The sequence below is a fragment of the Dermacentor albipictus genome, chromosome 9 (genome assembly GCF_038994185.2).
Source record: "Dermacentor albipictus isolate Rhodes 1998 colony chromosome 9, USDA_Dalb.pri_finalv2, whole genome shotgun sequence".
Classification (NCBI taxonomy): Eukaryota; Metazoa; Arthropoda; class Arachnida; order Ixodida; family Ixodidae; genus Dermacentor; species Dermacentor albipictus.
In genome coordinates this window covers 72,766,086-72,783,647 of record NC_091829.1, presented here as the reverse complement: position 1 = coordinate 72,783,647, position 17,562 = coordinate 72,766,086, and the positions used below count along the sequence as shown (strand labels likewise).

Sequence of the window (17,562 nt, the reverse complement as noted above, 5' to 3'; positions counted from 1 at the left end):
GGAAGTGTGGCATCAAAACTCCAGCGGAAGATCACCAGTGTTCCCCTCACTGCACCCTGTGCGGCGGACCGCACCCCACCGCCGACAAGGACTGCAAGCGCAAGTTTCAGGTCCCTTACATCGTTCGACAGAGACGCCGCCGCAGACGCAACCGACGCGGCCGTAGCCGCTCCCAAGGACCAAGCGGCGCCAGTCACAGGGACTCGGCCGCCACCTCGGGTATTCCCGTAGCGACCACAAGGAGTCGCTCGGTCACGCCGACACCAGAGCGCCGCAGCGCCCTACGCAGCAGCCGCTCCCGCTCCAGGGGACGACGCAGCAGCCGGTCCTGCTCCAGGGGGCGCCCTACATCCGGCCCCACGGAACTGACGTGGGCCGACCGAGTACGAGGGAGACATCACCAGCAGCAGCAACGGGACGTTTCATCTACCAGACAGGTAACGCGGTCTTCATTGCCCGAGCATGAGAGCGAGATAGTCACAGCCCTACGACAGGAACTAGCGGGTCTCCGGGCCACCATACAAGTGCTTACAGCGCAGCTTAATGACGCAAAACAGGAGATTCAAAACCTTAAAGCTCCCAAACAAGCACCACCCCAGGAGACAAACGTAAAAGTTAGCACAGCCAAACGCAAGCCCCCTCCGCTCCCAGAGACGGAAGAAGAGAGTAATGCACCGCAAGACACCCTAGGCGAAATTCTGCGCCTCACGCGAGAGAACCTAGAAAGTATTCGTATCCTAACGAATCGTGTAGAGGTGGTCGAAAATAAAGTCGCCATAAAAATTAAAAACAAAGCTAGTCAGCCACAACAGATGGACACGACGACGCACCCCTCGTCACCAATAAATCCCCCGCAAAACCATCATGGCTAACACGACACGGGACACCTTAGAAATTTGGCAGTGGAATTGCGCTAGCTACGCGAAACGCAAATCCTCGCTGCAACAGTACCTCAAAATTCAACCCAAAAAGCCGCACGTAATACTATTACAAGAAACCCTATGTGAAACCCTCACGCTCTCAGGGTACAGCCCCGTCTCCCAAAAAGGAGGGGACGCCAGGAGAGGCATCGCCACGCTCGTTAATAGAAAATTCGCGCATATCGTGCATAACGTCCTTCCGAAAAACAGTCGCATCGAGGCGATCCTAATCGAGCTCGTACCTAATCGACTTCTAAAACAAAGCATTTTTGTACTAAACGTCTACAGCTCCCCCGCGCACTACAAACAATCTTTCCACGCGATCCTTACTAAAGCCACATCATTGGCACGAAACTCACCGCTCATTATCGCAGGGGACTTCAACGCCCCCCACCCGTCGTGGGGTTACCCCACAATCAAGCCTAGCGGCAACAACCTCTCGCGCGCGATCGACGACCTGTCCCTCACCCTGGTGACGGACCACAGGTTCCCCACCAGATTGGGTACGTCGACACAACGCGATACTACGCCGGACCTCACGCTACTCCGAAATGTAGCAAACTACACATGGACGAATACGCAAGAGAACCTGGGCAGCGATCACTTCGTCATACGCACAGAAATACCAAACACGGCGGCCCCACCCCGGTCTTTCACCCTTACAGACTGGGATAGCTTCCGCCAGTTACGGAAGGAAGACACGAACACGTACGATTCCTTCGCAGAGCTCCTCTCTGCGATAAAGGGCGACGTAGCTAGAGCCACGAAAACCATACAAACGGAATTGGAGGTCCCAAGGGTTGACCCTCACCTCGCACACTTACTCGAGGCCAAGGCCTCGATACTTGCGCGATGGCGAAAACAACGTCTCAACAGACGCCTGCGCAAACGCATCGCGATACTCAACCGAGATATCGAACAATACTGTACGGAGCTCACAAGACTCCAATGGCAGGAACTATGTTCGGCGGTCGACGGCCGCATGCGGACCGGAGGTAAGTGGAACCTCCTGAAACGCATGTTAGACGACAGCCAAACAAAGGACAATCACAGCCACGCGTTAGACCGACTTTTACACTTACATAAAGCGAAAGGGGGAACAGAAGAGTCCTTCCTGGCAGAAATCGCCAAACGTTACCTTCCATTAGGCGACGCTCACCCCAACGATTACCCGAGCATAAAGTGCGACACCACTCCCGAACTAGACGCTGCCTTCACGGAAGCAGAAGTTCGAGAGGCGCTACACAACCTCAACAGCAGATCGGCCTCAGGACCCGACGGGGTAACCAACCGAATCTTACGTAACTTAGACGACCAGGCCATTACACTACTCCTTAAAGACATCAACCACGTGTGGGAAACAGGAGAGGTACCAACGCAATGGCGCACGGCCACGGTGGTCCTTATCCCAAAACCCGGCAAACCACTTAACCTCGACAATTTACGCCCTATCTCTCTTACCTCATGCGTGGGTAAAGTAGCCGAGCACGTCATTCAAAACCGAGTGTCACGCTACATTGAGGAACACGAACTCCTCCCACACAACATGGTAGGGTTTCGACCCCACCTTTCCACGCAAGATGTCATGTTGCTCCTAAAAAGACAGGTCTTTGACGTTAAAACAAGAGACGTTCGAGGCATCCTCGCCCTCGATATCACGAGAGCATTCGACACCGTCTCGCACCGCTTCATATTGGAGTCTGTGGCAGGCCTCGGCCTCGGCCAGAGATTTCAGGAGTACGTGCGCTCCTTCCTAAAAGACAGAGAAGCCCGACTGCGAGTCTCACAACTTAAGTCGGACTGCTACACGCTGGGTTCCGTCGGAACACCGCAAGGCTCAGTCATCTCTCCATTACTCTTTAACATAGTGATGAAGGGACTCGCAGACAAACTACGAGACATCCCGAACGTAAATTTCGCTCTATATGCAGATGACATCACCATCTGGAGCCCGGGAGGCTCCCTGGCAGACATGGAGCAGGCATTACAGTCTGCCCTAGATGCCACGGAGGAGTACCTACTAGAGACAGGAATGAAGCTATCTTCCAAGAAATCGGAACTCTTACTATATCGCAAGTCTTGCCAAGGAGTCCGATACCTAACTCCTCTAGACGAACTTCCGATCGCACTACATACAAGTGACGGCCAACAGATTCCGCGAGTCGACCACATTCGCATTCTTGGGCTTCTAATCGAAGCCACCGGATGCCACGCACACTCGATCAAACACTTAACCGCCAAAACCGAAAATATGATCAGACTCATCCACAGAGTCTCAGGGCGCAGGAAGGGTCTCTGCGAAGATAACCTACTGCGCGTATACCACGCGTTCCTTATGAGCCATATTAATTACGTCGCCTCTGCCCACAACTGGACGAAAACAGAAAAGACGAAACTAAACACACTCATGCGCAAGAGCATCAAACAGGTCTTGGGCATTCCACAAAGAGCAAGTACAGCAAAGGTTGATCAGCTAGGCATGCACAACAACATCGACGAAGTGATCGAGGCTCAGACTCTGGCGCAAATACTCCGCCTATCCTCGTCCAAAGCCGGTAGACTAATTTTAGGCGAAGCTAATGTCTCCCCATCTCCCTATCTCGAACACGCTGTTACCCTACCGAGTGAAATTAGAGACAACTACAGAGTCTCACCGTTTCCCAGAAACGTCCACCCACTATACAACGTGGGTAGGCGTCGGGCCCGCGCCCGCGCGATTCTCGACCGCACAGACGCGGATCGTGAAGCCACCGCATTTGTTGACGCGGCCCAGTACGGCAATACATCAACTTTCGCGATAGCAGTTGTGGACGGCAACGGAACGTTACGGTCATCGGCATCGGTTAAATCGACCACTAGCGCTAAAGCCGAACAGATAGCCGTAGCCATCGCCATGGCAGACCCCACATTTACCCATGTCCTCACGGATTCGCGTGCTGCAATTCGGGCTTACGAAAGCGGCAATGTACCGAAAGAGGTAGCGCATATATTACTAGCGAGCTCAAACGAGTGCAAACGGTGCCTCTCCTGGTTCCCCGCTCACATGGGGAAGGACATCCACCCGCAAAAACCCAACCTCAATGAAACGGCCCATGACCGTGCGCGAGAACTTGCCCGCCGCGACGGTCCCACGGCCTCCGAGGGGCTGGACATTCAGTTCAATGACCCGCTACTCACATATCAAGAAATCACCTCACACTATCGAAAAGGCAGAATGAAATACCCGCTCCCGCACGCCAAACTCGAGCGCGCGCAGGCGGCCGCGTTTCGAATGCTGCAAACGGCCTCGTATCCGTCACGAGGCCTATTAAGCCACTACAATTCAGAAATCCCGGCAAATTGCCCAGACTGCCCAGAACCCTACTGCTCACTCTCGCACATGCTTTGGCAATGTACCGCGTTACCAGAGGGCCCTCTCTCCAGTGAGCCCGAATGGGAAGAAGCCCTCAAAAGCCCGGACCTCAAACTGCAATTCAAGGCCGTCCAGAGGGCCCAAGAACTGGCGGAGCGTCACCACGTTCCCGTCCCGACTTGGGCGTCGCCTACGGTTTCGGCCCAAGGAGCTCGCCGCGTGCGATCTCCAACGGCTTAGACCCCTCAGGACCTCAATAAAGTTCTTGACTGACTGACTGACAGGGGTTTTACGTGGCAAAACCACTTTGATTATACCGCACGCCGTAGTGGGGGACTCCGGAAATTTCGACCACCTGGGGTTCTTTAACGTGCACTAATTCTGAGTACACGGGTGTTTTCGCATTTCGCCCCCATCGAAATGCGCCCGCCGTAGCGGGGATCCGATCCCGCGCCCTCGTGCTCAGTAGTCTGACACCATAGCCACTGAGCAACCACGGCGGGTCCCGCAGGAGTTGTACGCCTCATTTAACATACAGTGGTGCCCTATTTGATCAGTCAAGGTTGACCAATCTGAGATTGGTTATACCGCACGGATGGCACTCGACTAGAGAACCTGGTATTTATGACTTGCACATGTGTCGTCATACCTAATTGAGGATGTATATATATATATATATTTTAAGAGGGTTCCCGTACAGTCATAAAATAAAGGAAAACACATTAAAAAGAAAGAAAAAAATAGAAAAAAGGGGAAAAAGGGAGCATGACAGGTGATTTGAACTCATGACCCTTGGATGTTGCCCGGAAAGATAGCTCAGTCGGTTGGTTCGTCAGGCCCCCGGTTACTTTGAAGCGCCATAACTCCTGCTCCGAGCATCATACTTACGTGGAAAGGGACTGATGTTGTCCGCGACAGGCGCGACAGTTGGAAGGCATACTTTCTTGGGAAAAAGGCGGGGGAAAGATGAGGGGGGGGAAATATGCGCTCACCGAGAGAGCATCGTCTGCACGAGACCACCACCAGGCACCTTACTGAGATGTGGGCACCTTACTGGCACCTTACTGAGATGTGCCTTTATTGTCCTTCAGTGCCTTACATTTCAGTGCAATCTATATTGCATATGTATAGTTAAGTAACACTGCGAATTAATTGCAACCAATCACTGAGGTCCTTAGCATAGAAATTATAAGAGTAAACTTGAAGTTTAATATCCAGAAGACAAACGAAATGTTCAGTAGTCTGGCAAGGAAGCAAGAATTCATGATCGCCAGTCACCCTCGACGATATGCGGAATAGTAGGTTTATTTAGGTCACCTACCCACAAAGCACCTAGATCAGGAGAAGGAAATTTACAGCTGAACAAAAATGGGTTCCAGTGATTACGGCAGGCGTTACCTCATTCCTGATTGGAAAGTTAACGCTTTCGCCGAAAAGATAAATGTACAACCTATACATTCTACCAATTCCAACATATAGGGCCGAAACTTGGAGAATAAAAAAGCGAGAACAAGCTAAGGACTGCGAAGAGAAGAATGGAACAAAAAACCTTGGGCGTAACGTTTATAGACAGGAAGATAACGGTATGGATGAGATAGCAAACCTCGATGACGTCAGGGGGGGAGGGGGAGAAATGAAGCTGAGTAGGCCTTGTATTGCCCAGGCCAGATAACCGGTGGATAATAGAGTTACAGAATGGGTAATAAAAGAAGGGATGCGCTGACGATGATGGCAGAACATCATGTTGAATGATGAAATTAGCAAATTCTTGGGCACAAGTGGTATTGAGCTAGCGCAAGACAGGGTCAATTGGAGATGGCTGGTGACGGTGTGCGGTGTCCGTAGCAGGTATCACCGGTAATGAGAAAAAAATAAATATTAACTTCCCGCCGGATTGAACCCGGCACTACAGCGCATGTGTGAGCTACTCCAGCACTGAGCCAAGCCGGCGCTGCCTAGCACCCAGCGGAAAAATGCGCGTCCTAGCGCGCAGGGATACACGCGATGCGACATGCGCACCGCGTAGCGTCGATGTGTGCACAGTGTTCATTGCATTACTACACGAGGTAGAACGCCATGTAGCAGTTGCTTAGGTAGCAGTACAAGGTAGATAGTGAATCCATGAGGAACAAAAGCAAATTATGGTGGAGTATAGATATTGATGGAATGAAAAACATGTACGATATACCTGATTATTTCAAGCAGGCTAGGTGAGCGTCTCTGTGCCGTTTCATACGGAATGTTATTAAATCTTCATCATCATCATTAGCTTCGTATCTTGCCATATCACACGCGATGGGACACTCGCGCCGGGAAGAGTCGGTACGGACAATGTTTGCATTGCAGTTTCGCAATATTACAGTTGATGTGACCACCACTTGTAGCCGCTTTGATATGATAGGCAAGCAGTGAAGGTGGGAAGATAAATACTCAGGCTTCTTAACAATGTGCACAAACACATCCATCTACGGCCTCACATTTATTAGGGGAGCGCCGGGGAGTATAATTGGCAGCCTTTGAGAACAGCAACCTACCGATTTTTAGAGCAGGCAGTCTCGTCATTTCTCACTTTTCTGGCTGTCCGCTTCACGAAATGAAGAATGTTTGATTTCCAATCCTCATGTTAAAAAACTCAACTATATAGAAGCAATCTTCTTTCATCTAATGGCTTGTGCGTAGGGTCGGGTCTGCGAGTAGCAAGCGCACAGACTCGGCGAATGTGCTGGTTCTAACCTCATCGCCTCAGTGCGATCGACATTAGCTAAAGCTGTGTTGGTGGCTCGTGAAAACTGAAGCCTGTGCCGCCAACAATCCGTCACCACTTTCCAATCATTAAACACCCGTTTACAGCGAACCTAACTTCTGAACCTAACGACAGGCAACATCTCATTTTAACCTCGACCTCCCGGTCATTAACTTTGTCGCTTGCCATTATTTCCCAGTATGCTCTGCGTATTCAGCTATGTAACTCGTAACACAATGTGGCCAATAGCTGAGGAGCAGGAAAAGTATCTGGCTTCAGGTGATTTAAAAAATATTCTGTAAAAATCTGCGCTGCCCCCGCCGCTGCATTTTATGGGAGTGAAATGCTAAAACACCCGTTGTACTTAGAGTTAGGTGCATGTTAAAGAGCACCTGGTGGCCGAAATTTCCCGTGTGCCTGAAAATCGTATCGTAGTTTTGGCACGTAAAACCTTATATTTAAGGCCTGCTGTTTCGAAGATGTGGCCGACGTGCCCAACTTCCAGAGGAGTATCTCCAACAAATTTCACAGACATCATCTGAACTGGAAATATTGCCGGTGTTGAAGTTTTTGGTGAAATAGTTAAGTCCAGAAGAATCAATTAAGTTCAGTATTTACCGAAAGCACACTATTTCTAAGGTTTCACAGTGAAACCCAGAGAAGAGGATTCAAAGGAACGAACGTCAGTGGAGCCAGCAGCCTAACGAAAAGCTCTCTCTTGGTATGCTAGACAAACTTCCCAGTTGCCCTGGCATCTCTACATAAGCTTCTCTAATGTTCCCGAAGGTTTCTGGGCAAATGCAAACAGCTATCAAAAAGTATTGACGTAACATATCCGCTGCTCGTGTCTTTATACGAGGATCTCCTTTATACGAAGAAACGTCTGCAAAGGTGGTTCAGAATTGTAAAGAAAATGAAAATCTACGAAGTATGCTGAAGCACCTCATAACTACGATACGTTCACTTCTCCGCGGACTGCAGACGCCGGTCGCTGAGACCACGCTACATGTTCTAGTTGCTTTGGGACCGCTCCTCGCGTCTCTACAATAAGCCATCATGGCATTATCTTTTTAAATCCAATAACGAATATCTGCGATATTGCAGTGGAATGCCAGAGGACTACGAGGCCGCCTCGCAGACTTTCGGCAATGGAAGGGTGTTCAAATACAAGTTTCCCGTGGCTGTAATATGTGAAGCAAACATGGCGTATTTAATACGCATATCTGGTGATGTGCCACTGTGGTCAATGAATGACGACAGTTTAAGCAAAATGCTCAGTTTTGTTCATCGAAATTTAACATGCCGTCGTAAAGACATTCGTTCACACGCTTCCAACGAGTTGGTTTGCATAAAACTGAAGTACAAGGGGCGCACATCCTCAGTAATTGGAGGATATATACCCCCAGCATCGAGCATACACAGTTCATATTTGCTGTCCATGCTGCAAACTTGTGCGAGTCCCCACATAGTCATCGGCGGCTTTAATGCCCACCGTCCCTTGTGGGGCTCTGATTCCACGAACGCCCGCGGTAGGGCCTTGGCTGATCTTGGGCTTATAGTCAAGGCTTGATGGTGATCAATGATGGCCAATGAAGTTAATCAACAAGTGTAAGACAGCTGGCATAAGGAAGTATAATATGGATAGAATTGAACATGCTCTCAGGAACGGAGGAAGCCTAAAAGCAGTGATGAAGAAACTAGGAATTTGGCAAGAATCAGATGTATGCGTTAAGAGACAAAGCCGGCAATATCATTTCTAATATGGAAGTGAAAGTTCAAGTAGCTGAGGAGTTCTATAGAGATTTATACAGTGCCAGTGGCACCCACGACGACAGTGGAAGAGAGATTAGCCTAGAGGAATTCGAAATCCCACAGGTAACGCCATGAGAAGTAAAGAAAGCCTTAAGAGCTATGCAAAGGGGGAAGGCAGCTCCGGAGGATCAGGTAACAGCAGATTTGTTGAAGGATAGTGGGCAGATAGTTCTAGAGAAACTGGCCACCCTGTATACGCAATGCCTCATGACTTTGAGTGTGCCGGAATCTTGGAAAAACGCTACTAGAATCCTAATCCATAAGAAAGGGGTCGCCAAAGACTTGAAAAATTATAGGCCGATCAGCTTACTGTCCGTTGCGTACAAAGCATTTACTAAGGTAATAGCAAATAGTATCAGCAACAACTTAGACTTCTGTTCACCAAAGGACCAGGCAGTATTCCGTAAAGGCTACTCAACAATAGACCATATTCGCACCATAAATCAAGCGATAGAGAAATGTGCAGAATATAACCAACCCTTATATATAGCTTTCATTGATTACAAGAAAGCGTTTGATTCAGTCGAAACCTCAGCAGTCATGGAGGCATTACGGAATCAGGGTGTAGATGAGGCATATGTAAAAATACTGGAAGATATCTATAGCGGCTCCACAGCCACCGTAGTCCTCCACAAAGAAAGCAACAAAATCCCTATAAAGAAAGGTGTCAGACAGGGAGATACGATCTCTCCAATGCTATTCACAGCATGTTTACAGGAGGTATTCAAAGGCCTGGAGTGGGAAGAATTGGGGATAGGAGTTAAAGGAGAACACCTTAGTAACTTGCGATTCGCTGATGATTTTGCCTCGCTTAGTAACTCAGGGAACCAATTGCAATGCATGCTCACTGATCTGGAGAGGCAAAGCAAAAGGGTGGGTCAAAAATTAATCTGCAGAAATCTGAAGTATTGTTTAACAGTCTCGGTAAAGAACAGCAGTTTACAATAGGTAGCAAGGCGCTGGAAGTGGTGAGGAAATACATGTACTTAAGGCAAGTAGTGACCGCGGATCGGGATCATGAGAGTGAAATCATCAGGAAAATAAAAATGGGCTGGGGTGCGTTTGGCAGACATTCTCAGCTCATGAACCGCAGGTTGCCATTATCCCTCAAGAGAAAAGTATATAACAGCTGTGTCGCGCGAGTGGCGTCAGGGCGTGTGTTGTGTGACCCGCACGCTCTCCGCGAACTAGGCCCCGCTGCTGGTAATTTGTATGTTTTTTAGTATGTCTCGGGCATAATTTTATTGTAATAAATTGAAAGTGTGTGTTGTACGAAGTCGCCTCCCGTCTCATGCCTCTGGTTCACGGTCGATCAGGCGTGGACCTTATCGCCGGTCAGCAGTCGAACCTTCACTAAACGCACGCGGGGTGGGTTTGTTGTCGCCCCATCCCCTCCTGTTCGGAGAGTGCAATTAACCCCACCAGCAATCTTTGACAAGCTGTGTCTTAGCAGTACTCACCTACGGGGCAGAAACGTGGAGGCTTACGAAAAGGGTTCTACTTAAATTGAGGACGACGCAACGAGCTATGGAAAGAAGAATGATGGGTGTAACGTTAAGGGATAAGACCAAAGCAGATTGGGTGAATGAACAAACGCGAGCAATTGACGTCCTCGTTGAAATCAAGATAAAGAAATGGGCATGGGCAGGACCTGTATTGAGGAGGCAAGATAACCGATGGTCAATAAGGGTTACGTACTGGATTCCAATGTAATGGAAGCGTAGGAGGGGGCGGCAGAAAGTTAGGTGGGCATATGAGATTAAGGAGTTTGCAGGGACGAGATGACCACAATTAGTACATGACCGGGGTAGTTGGAGAATTACGGGAGAGGCCTTTGCCCTGCAGTGGGCGTAACTAGGCAGATGATGATGATGAAGGCTTAAAAATAAATCGCCAATATATGTTTAATTTTAGGGAAAAGTTTTTTTACTTTTAGCCCGAAAGAATAAAAAAAATAAACCGATGTCTAAACTCATTTTACATTTTTTTCGCCAATGCTCGCGTCAGCGAACCGATGGGACTAACACTAGACGTGACGTGTATCTTGTTGCCAGTAACTTCATTTATGGGTAAACTGTTTAGTTTTCGCGAGGAATAATAAGATCAAAATAAAACGCCGTTTCAATTCATTTCACGTTCTTTTTTCGGTGCTAGCGTCAGCTAACAGAGGGGATGAACACTACGCATGACTTGTTTCCGGTTGTCAATTTTTGCCGAGTGTCCCTTCTTGATGAATTTATTTTTCTATGGTTAAACGGGTAAGGCAAGATGAATCCAGGAATCTTAGTATTTAACCAAGCGGAAACCAAGATGGAACTGTCAATGGAGCCAAGCCTAAAGAGAAGCGCCGTCTTGGTACGTCACACAAAATTAATTTCACATTGCTTTTGCTTTTCGGTGCTCGCGTAAGCTAACGGATGGAACGAACACTAGGCGGGACGTGTTGCCAATTTTTGGTGAGTGTGCCTTTTGCTTAATTGGTTTCTCTATGGTAAATCAGCTTTTGAGCTGAAAGTCCTGTTGGATGACTGCCAATGGAGCCAGCCCCCAAATGAAAAGCGCACTCTTGGTATATTAAACAAAATCCATAGTTGCCCTGCAATCTCTGCCTAAGTTTCTCGTCTCGTCTAAAACGCAACTGTGCTTATGGAAATGCTGATAAAACTGTATTTACGCAAAATATCCGCCGCAGATGTCTTCATATGGAGACATCCTTTTCACCTCGTGAAGAATGCAAGTCTTCTCGTTTTCGTATATGGAATACAGTTACTCTTTCACTACATAGCTTGACAGCGCACTAAGGCATAACATCATGATTTTACCGGTGTACACAGGGTATTACATCTTCGCGAAGTGGCAATTGCAATGGCGACGCCAAGTTCTTCCCTCCAATTTCTGTCAAGCTCACAATAAATTATGCGAGAACTAGCCTTTACTCGAGCCCGCCCATACGGAAAATGTGTAAGGCTCATCCCGTGTATTTTTGAGAAATTCAGGATGGCCACTTATAAAACAGTTAGCTAATTTTTACCGTGCGTTACATGATGCCTTTGCAGGCCTCTGAAATAGATCACGCCACCAAAAGTGAGAGCCTTAGCAGAACGTTTACGGTCCGCTCCGCTGAGACCGAGACCGGCGTACCATAACAATTGGCACATAGCCACTGAGCAGAACGCTACCGGGAACACAGACGCGCCTGCGCATAATGGTCGCTGCAGCAGCGGAACATAAAACGCTGTCAAGGTTCCGTGAGGAACTCGATTTTGCGAAGCGTCAGGGTGCGTCTAATCGCCGCCTTCGTCGTTTTACAGCGTAGCAGAGAGCACGTAACTGGCGTTTCTTTGAGACGCGCTTGTTAGATAAGCGAAGTCAATGCTTTCTATGCAGCCAAATGTGCGCGGAGCGGAGTGTAAGCAATGCTCTGCTAAAACTATAATGAAGGCAGGCTCCGTATCGCGTTCATTGCGCGTCTGGTCTGAATCGCATCTCGTCGTCGGCGCATGCGCGGTGGCGCAAAGTGGCCGCATGTCGGCGTCCTCGGAGTTGCAGATTTTGCTGAACGGGCGCTGGAGTTGGTTATATTAACTCTAAACATAGTATGCACGTGTCGTCACATCGGCTGCTGTCGTCGGCTTCCGCACTACCTTCCGCCATCTTGGGGCACCTTATCAACAGGCGCGCGCATAGGCTGGCATAGGCCTATAGGTTCCCCAACATGGCGCTGCCGTAAACCGGAAGACGCGGAGCATCGTTGAATGACGTACATGCATAGGTGTACGTTGGAGCCTGTTTTCTGTGTGATGCCAGCCGCGCCAGCTTAGTGCGCAAGTCGTTTCACTGCTGAGCTCAAAGTAGTCCATTCAATCGCGCCCACAGCGGGTGAATTTCGACGAGAGCGAAATGGAAAAACAAGACGTAAAAAGAAAGAAGAACAATGCGCGTGTACTTGGTACTTGGTGTATGTGTATTGGATAAGCAAAGCAGGCTTTCAGCGCATGAAACCCAACATTATATCTTCTAGCGTTATGAGCAAGCAAAGCTTCAAAAGCGTCCGTTTCAGCCACTATATATATTGCGTGGCCTAGCGCTCTTATCCTACCCTTTGCCTGCTCCCTCTCCCTTCACCTTACTAGGGTCGAGGAGGTTGTGGTATGAAGGCTTCGGGCCTGGGTGGACCTTATACCGGCTGTGGTCTCAAAGTGAAACTGATCGCATTTACTCCTGGATGCTACGTGCTCAGACTGTTCAGTCAAAGGGAAGCACAGGCAGATGCAGCGTAACACCTAATTTGCGGAAGTCCAGGCTTACAATCAGAACGCCCGCTTCTCCTGCGGCAAGCTTGCCTCCGTCCGATACATGACAACACATTCCACAAAACTCTGCTTTAATGAGTACACTACAAAGGCCTCACATAAAAAGGGTGTGCTCGAACACGTTTAGGGTGTTTATCAACTATGTTTCCGAGTGCCTTGTAAAATTTAGATGTCGTGCCGAGTTTGCATGTGGCGAAAATGGGGCTCATCAAATGTTGAATACATCGACAAAATTTTAAGTTTACAGCTGTCGTTACATGTGTAAAGAAAGCTAGTCCCACACTTTGTCGCTCATTTAATTTTACGCATCTTTTGTACTACCAGCACCTATATTCCGAAAAATACCGAAAAAAACGAAAACAATTCAATATATTCTTGAAAAGAAGAACCTTACCATTTGTAATGCGTAGATGAAATCAAAAGCGTGAGATTTAACCACGGCGTTCGCAGTAAATTACGTATTCCAGTAGCGCGGGACCGCTTTAAATGTGTTTCATCAACGGGGGGCTGCTGAATTTAGTACGCTTTCCTGGGAACCTAATTACTACCCCCTATGTTACCTTCAAGGCCGGGCCCCTCACCAAGTCTGGCCAGTTTGAGCTGATAAGCGCAGTCGATACCACTCGAGCTAACGATCGCGTCTGCTAAGTATTGCATCATTACATGCCACACAAAGTGTTTAAATGTCAAAGCAAACGCCATTTGCCGTTCTCCTGGCGGGCACCAGCGTCCCAGCGAGAGGGTCGGCGTATAGCGCGCAAGTGCGCCTACGTACGTGGCAGCACTGTGACGTCGCTCATAGTGAGACGGATTAGAAAATTTAGCCAAGCCGACAGCATTTATTCGTTTACTATGTTCTTTAAATACATGACATAAAGTTAAGGTAAATAATGAAACGGACCCGCCGTGGTTGCTCAGTGGCTATGCATGGTGTTGGGCCCCTGAGCACGAGGTCGCCGCATCGGACCCTGGCCGCTGCGGCCGCATCTCGAAGGGGTCGAAATGCGAAAACACCGGTGTACCTAGGTTTAGATGCACGTTAAAGAAACCCAGGTGGTCGAGATTTCTGGAGTCCTCCCCATGGCGTTAAACTGGTTAAACCATAATTAATTTTTGTTTTACTAATGAAGCATGCAAGCCGAATGTCCGCATTCTTTTTATTTTACTTCGTGCCGTGTGGCAAGAGATGTACTTTGATTTCGTCTCCCTGTTACCACATCACGGAGTCGCGCGTGCAGAGAACGAAACTGTCTCATTTTCTCGCGTGTTACAGCGCCGCGGTCATGCTCTTCCATCCTGTCTCATCTGCCTCGTTGCTCGCGATTATGGCACTGATCAGATGTTCTCGTGCAGAGCGAGCAAAATCACACGCTGTGCGAAACGAGAGAAACAAAAGCGACCATTCAGCCAAAATGTGACAGAAAAAATAGAAGGCGGGACCGGGACGTACCCGTCAGGCCATCCTCCGGCCGTGGCATGGGACAACGCAGGGACGGAATTTCGCTTTCAGAGGCTAGGAAGGCAAGTGGAGAGAGCGTTTATTTGGGCGGTGAAGCTCGTCTCCTGCAATCACGGGTTAGCGCAATTTCAAATATTTCCTTCTGTGCTATTAATGATCCAATTTGAAGAATTGTTGCCGCAGAACGTCCCTAAGAGGGCACGTAACCACTTCCAAAGTATAGCCAAAATTTGCCTCGTGGCCCGGTGAGGGCTCCCTTAAGAAGGCCGCATATAATAGCCCTTGTGTAATGCGTGCTTATGTACCAGTGTTTGTAATAAAGAAGGTCCGAGTTTCGTCCAAAGGGCGAAGCACTCCATTGTGATAGTGAAATTTTAGGCACCGACGCATAGTGATGTTCGTAGTTTTTATCGGCTACATTGCTCACAGTCAACATTCTCTTACTAAATAAATTAGCGTGCACGATGTCACGCCCGCTTAGTCAAACATGAGCAACCTAAAATACTTGAGGCCCTTCGCCAAATTTCGGGTACGGACCAGCAGGTCTAGGGAGCCACAAAGGGAGCGCCTTACAGTAACTGTATTTCAAGACGGTTCATCACAAGTAATGAGAAAAAATGAAATGTTGTGTTCCTGTGTTGTCAGAAGGCCAGTTGCACAAGAAAAGTTGACGACATCTCTCTTAGCGACATCTCTCTTAGCGTAGCAAGCCCCCGTGACACCTTTCCCTTCCTCTAATGTAACGATGTCCATTGTGTGCCCCAATGTTATGCGCACCTTTTTTTCCGCGACATTCCCGGTTTGCCTGCTGAAATAGGCTGTAGTTGAAGACCCCGTCATGTTCATGTCATTACCCTCGACTCCCTTTTGTCCCCTTCTATTCATTCTTTTGCTGCAGGATGCATGTAATGTTGTGGTTCTTCCCGTTCTGCGTCGAAGGGTTTACATAAGTCATGTGCAGAAACCACTGCCGCTGCAGGCAGTGCGTCTTACGCACCAGCATTTTTGCTAGTCAGTTTGACTCTTTAACAGAGAGCGGGGTTCCTCGAGAAGAAGGACGCCCGGGCTGTTTTCAAATTCCAGTCCTACTGGCTCCGTACATCCGCTTAATATTTTGCAAACACAATTAGCACTGCGTAATCCAGGCGCCCCTCTTATCTGTATGCCCGAGCCTTGTGAGGCACCCTTTATGACAATACTCCATATGTTTAGGAATACCATTCCACGGAAAATTTCAAAAAAGTCGCGAAAGTGGTTGATAAACTGCTGTCGCCTTTTGCTTTCCTATACCAGTTGAGGTATAAAATACCGCATAAAGAAGTCGCAGTTTTCCCAAAAGCCAAAGCGTTGATTGCGATAGAAAATTAGTAGATCAGCTATACGAAGTAAGAATAATAGTTTTCTCGTCCACGCATACTGGAAACATTGCTTGCTAGCAAGTGCGGTGTCAGGTCAGCGCGCGCAAGCAAACGTCCCACCTGTTTAGGGCGGACACTCGCTGTCAGAACGCTGCCAAGGTCGATCCAAATGGGTCGCGAAGCTTCGGGCGAAAAGAGGTTCAGTACAAATCGTCACCGACATCAGAAAGGGGGGTTATGGGAGCAGCGATTGAAGCACGACTAATGTTTGGAGGGAACGAACATTGGGGATGAAAAAAAGGGTTCTTTTTAATACGAGCGATACACAGATACATTCAACAAAAATAAAATTCCTGGTCAATTTTATATGTTCGTAAAAAATTAAGAAATTGTAAGTTTATTTAGTTATATTACTATTAGTAAACACATTTCATTTCAGTGCCCATCGTTACAGTGGGCGTTGACGCCACTATCACTTGCAATGCAACGCGCAGAAAAGCACGCTCGTAAAGTTCACCTATTGAATTACGCCCCCCCTCACACGTTGTGCTTTTATGCTTGTCGAAGTTTGTCTGAATTCGGTGACCCGGGTAGCTTCATCGCTTCTTAACCTGTTCGGTCAAAAGTAGCGAGTTACGATCACCAGATAATCCGTGTGGTTGCTTTCGTGCGACTGCGCTGGCCGACGGGCTTGGCATCCGACGAAAGGACCAGCACTCTACACCTAAAGCTTTCGTCGGCCTCCAAAGAAAGTATGCTCCGTGAAGGGGTGCGATTTCGGCAACCGTACGGCTGGCCTTTTCCTGCATATCTTCCCGCGCTGAAAGCTGGGAATGCCCATCAAGTCGAGTGGAGGGGCATTTGAATGTATAGCTTCAAAGGCAGACCAGCAAAACAAATTTCACGCCTTCGAAAACAAAATGAGGTCACTTCTGCTTTTAACGGATATGGCGTCGTATTATGTTTCTTCCGCCGGAAGTGTTCCCTCCACATAGAGATAACACTAAGCTCCATGAACCGCAGATGAACTGTCATGTTTTGAGCGCATGGGCTCCTATGGAAGCTTCGCTACCAGGTAAGGAACGTAGACCACGTATGGTTCTCCAGATGTGGGAAAGTGGCTTTCGGGGGTCTAGTGACTGGCAAAATCTTGCCCAACGTCGAGATGCCAATCTATCCATGCGACGTTCAAGTTTCTTTTGTAGTCGTCTAGCTGTCCTAAGGTCTTCGATGGACTTTGTACGCCGGTAACGCCGCTCCGCACGACGACGGAGCGCACGAAGACGCTCCAACTCTATATCGAATTCCGTGTGTTTCGACGAAACCGTGACCGTGCGCGTGGCGTGTAGCATTGCAGACTTGATTGCTTCCTCTAATCCAGAGGACAAGCCCTCTCGACAAGCATCCTCCATGGTGGAAGTAAAAGTGGTCCAATCAATTAATCGAATGGTGTTCCGTGGGGTGGGACTGGACATTCCTTTGATGACAAGGTATGTGGGAATATGATCACTCCCGTGTGTCTCGATATCCGAAAACCATTTAACATATCTTGTGAAAGTCCTGGAGACAAAAGCTAGGTCAAGACAGCTGCCATAATTCACGCCT

At 48.5% G+C, this 17,562-nt stretch overlaps 1 protein-coding gene across 1 annotated transcript; it reads left to right on the top strand.

Moving 5' to 3' along the window:
* Positions 1-279: 279 nt before the first annotated feature.
* On the top strand, positions 280-4,545 carry LOC139049414 (uncharacterized). Its single transcript, XM_070524717.1, has 2 exons — positions 280-437; positions 2,852-4,545. The coding sequence occupies exon 2, from the start codon at positions 2,893-2,895 to the stop codon at positions 4,510-4,512; it is 1,620 nt and encodes a 539-aa protein (XP_070380818.1). The 5' UTR covers positions 280-437; positions 2,852-2,892; the 3' UTR covers positions 4,513-4,545.
* Positions 4,546-17,562: the final 13,017 nt, after the last annotated feature.

Excerpts from the sequence above, each read along its gene's own strand:
- LOC139049414 (XM_070524717.1), top strand. The coding sequence starts at position 2,893 with ATGGAGCAGGCATTACAGTCTGCCCTAGATGCCACGGAGGAGTACCTA.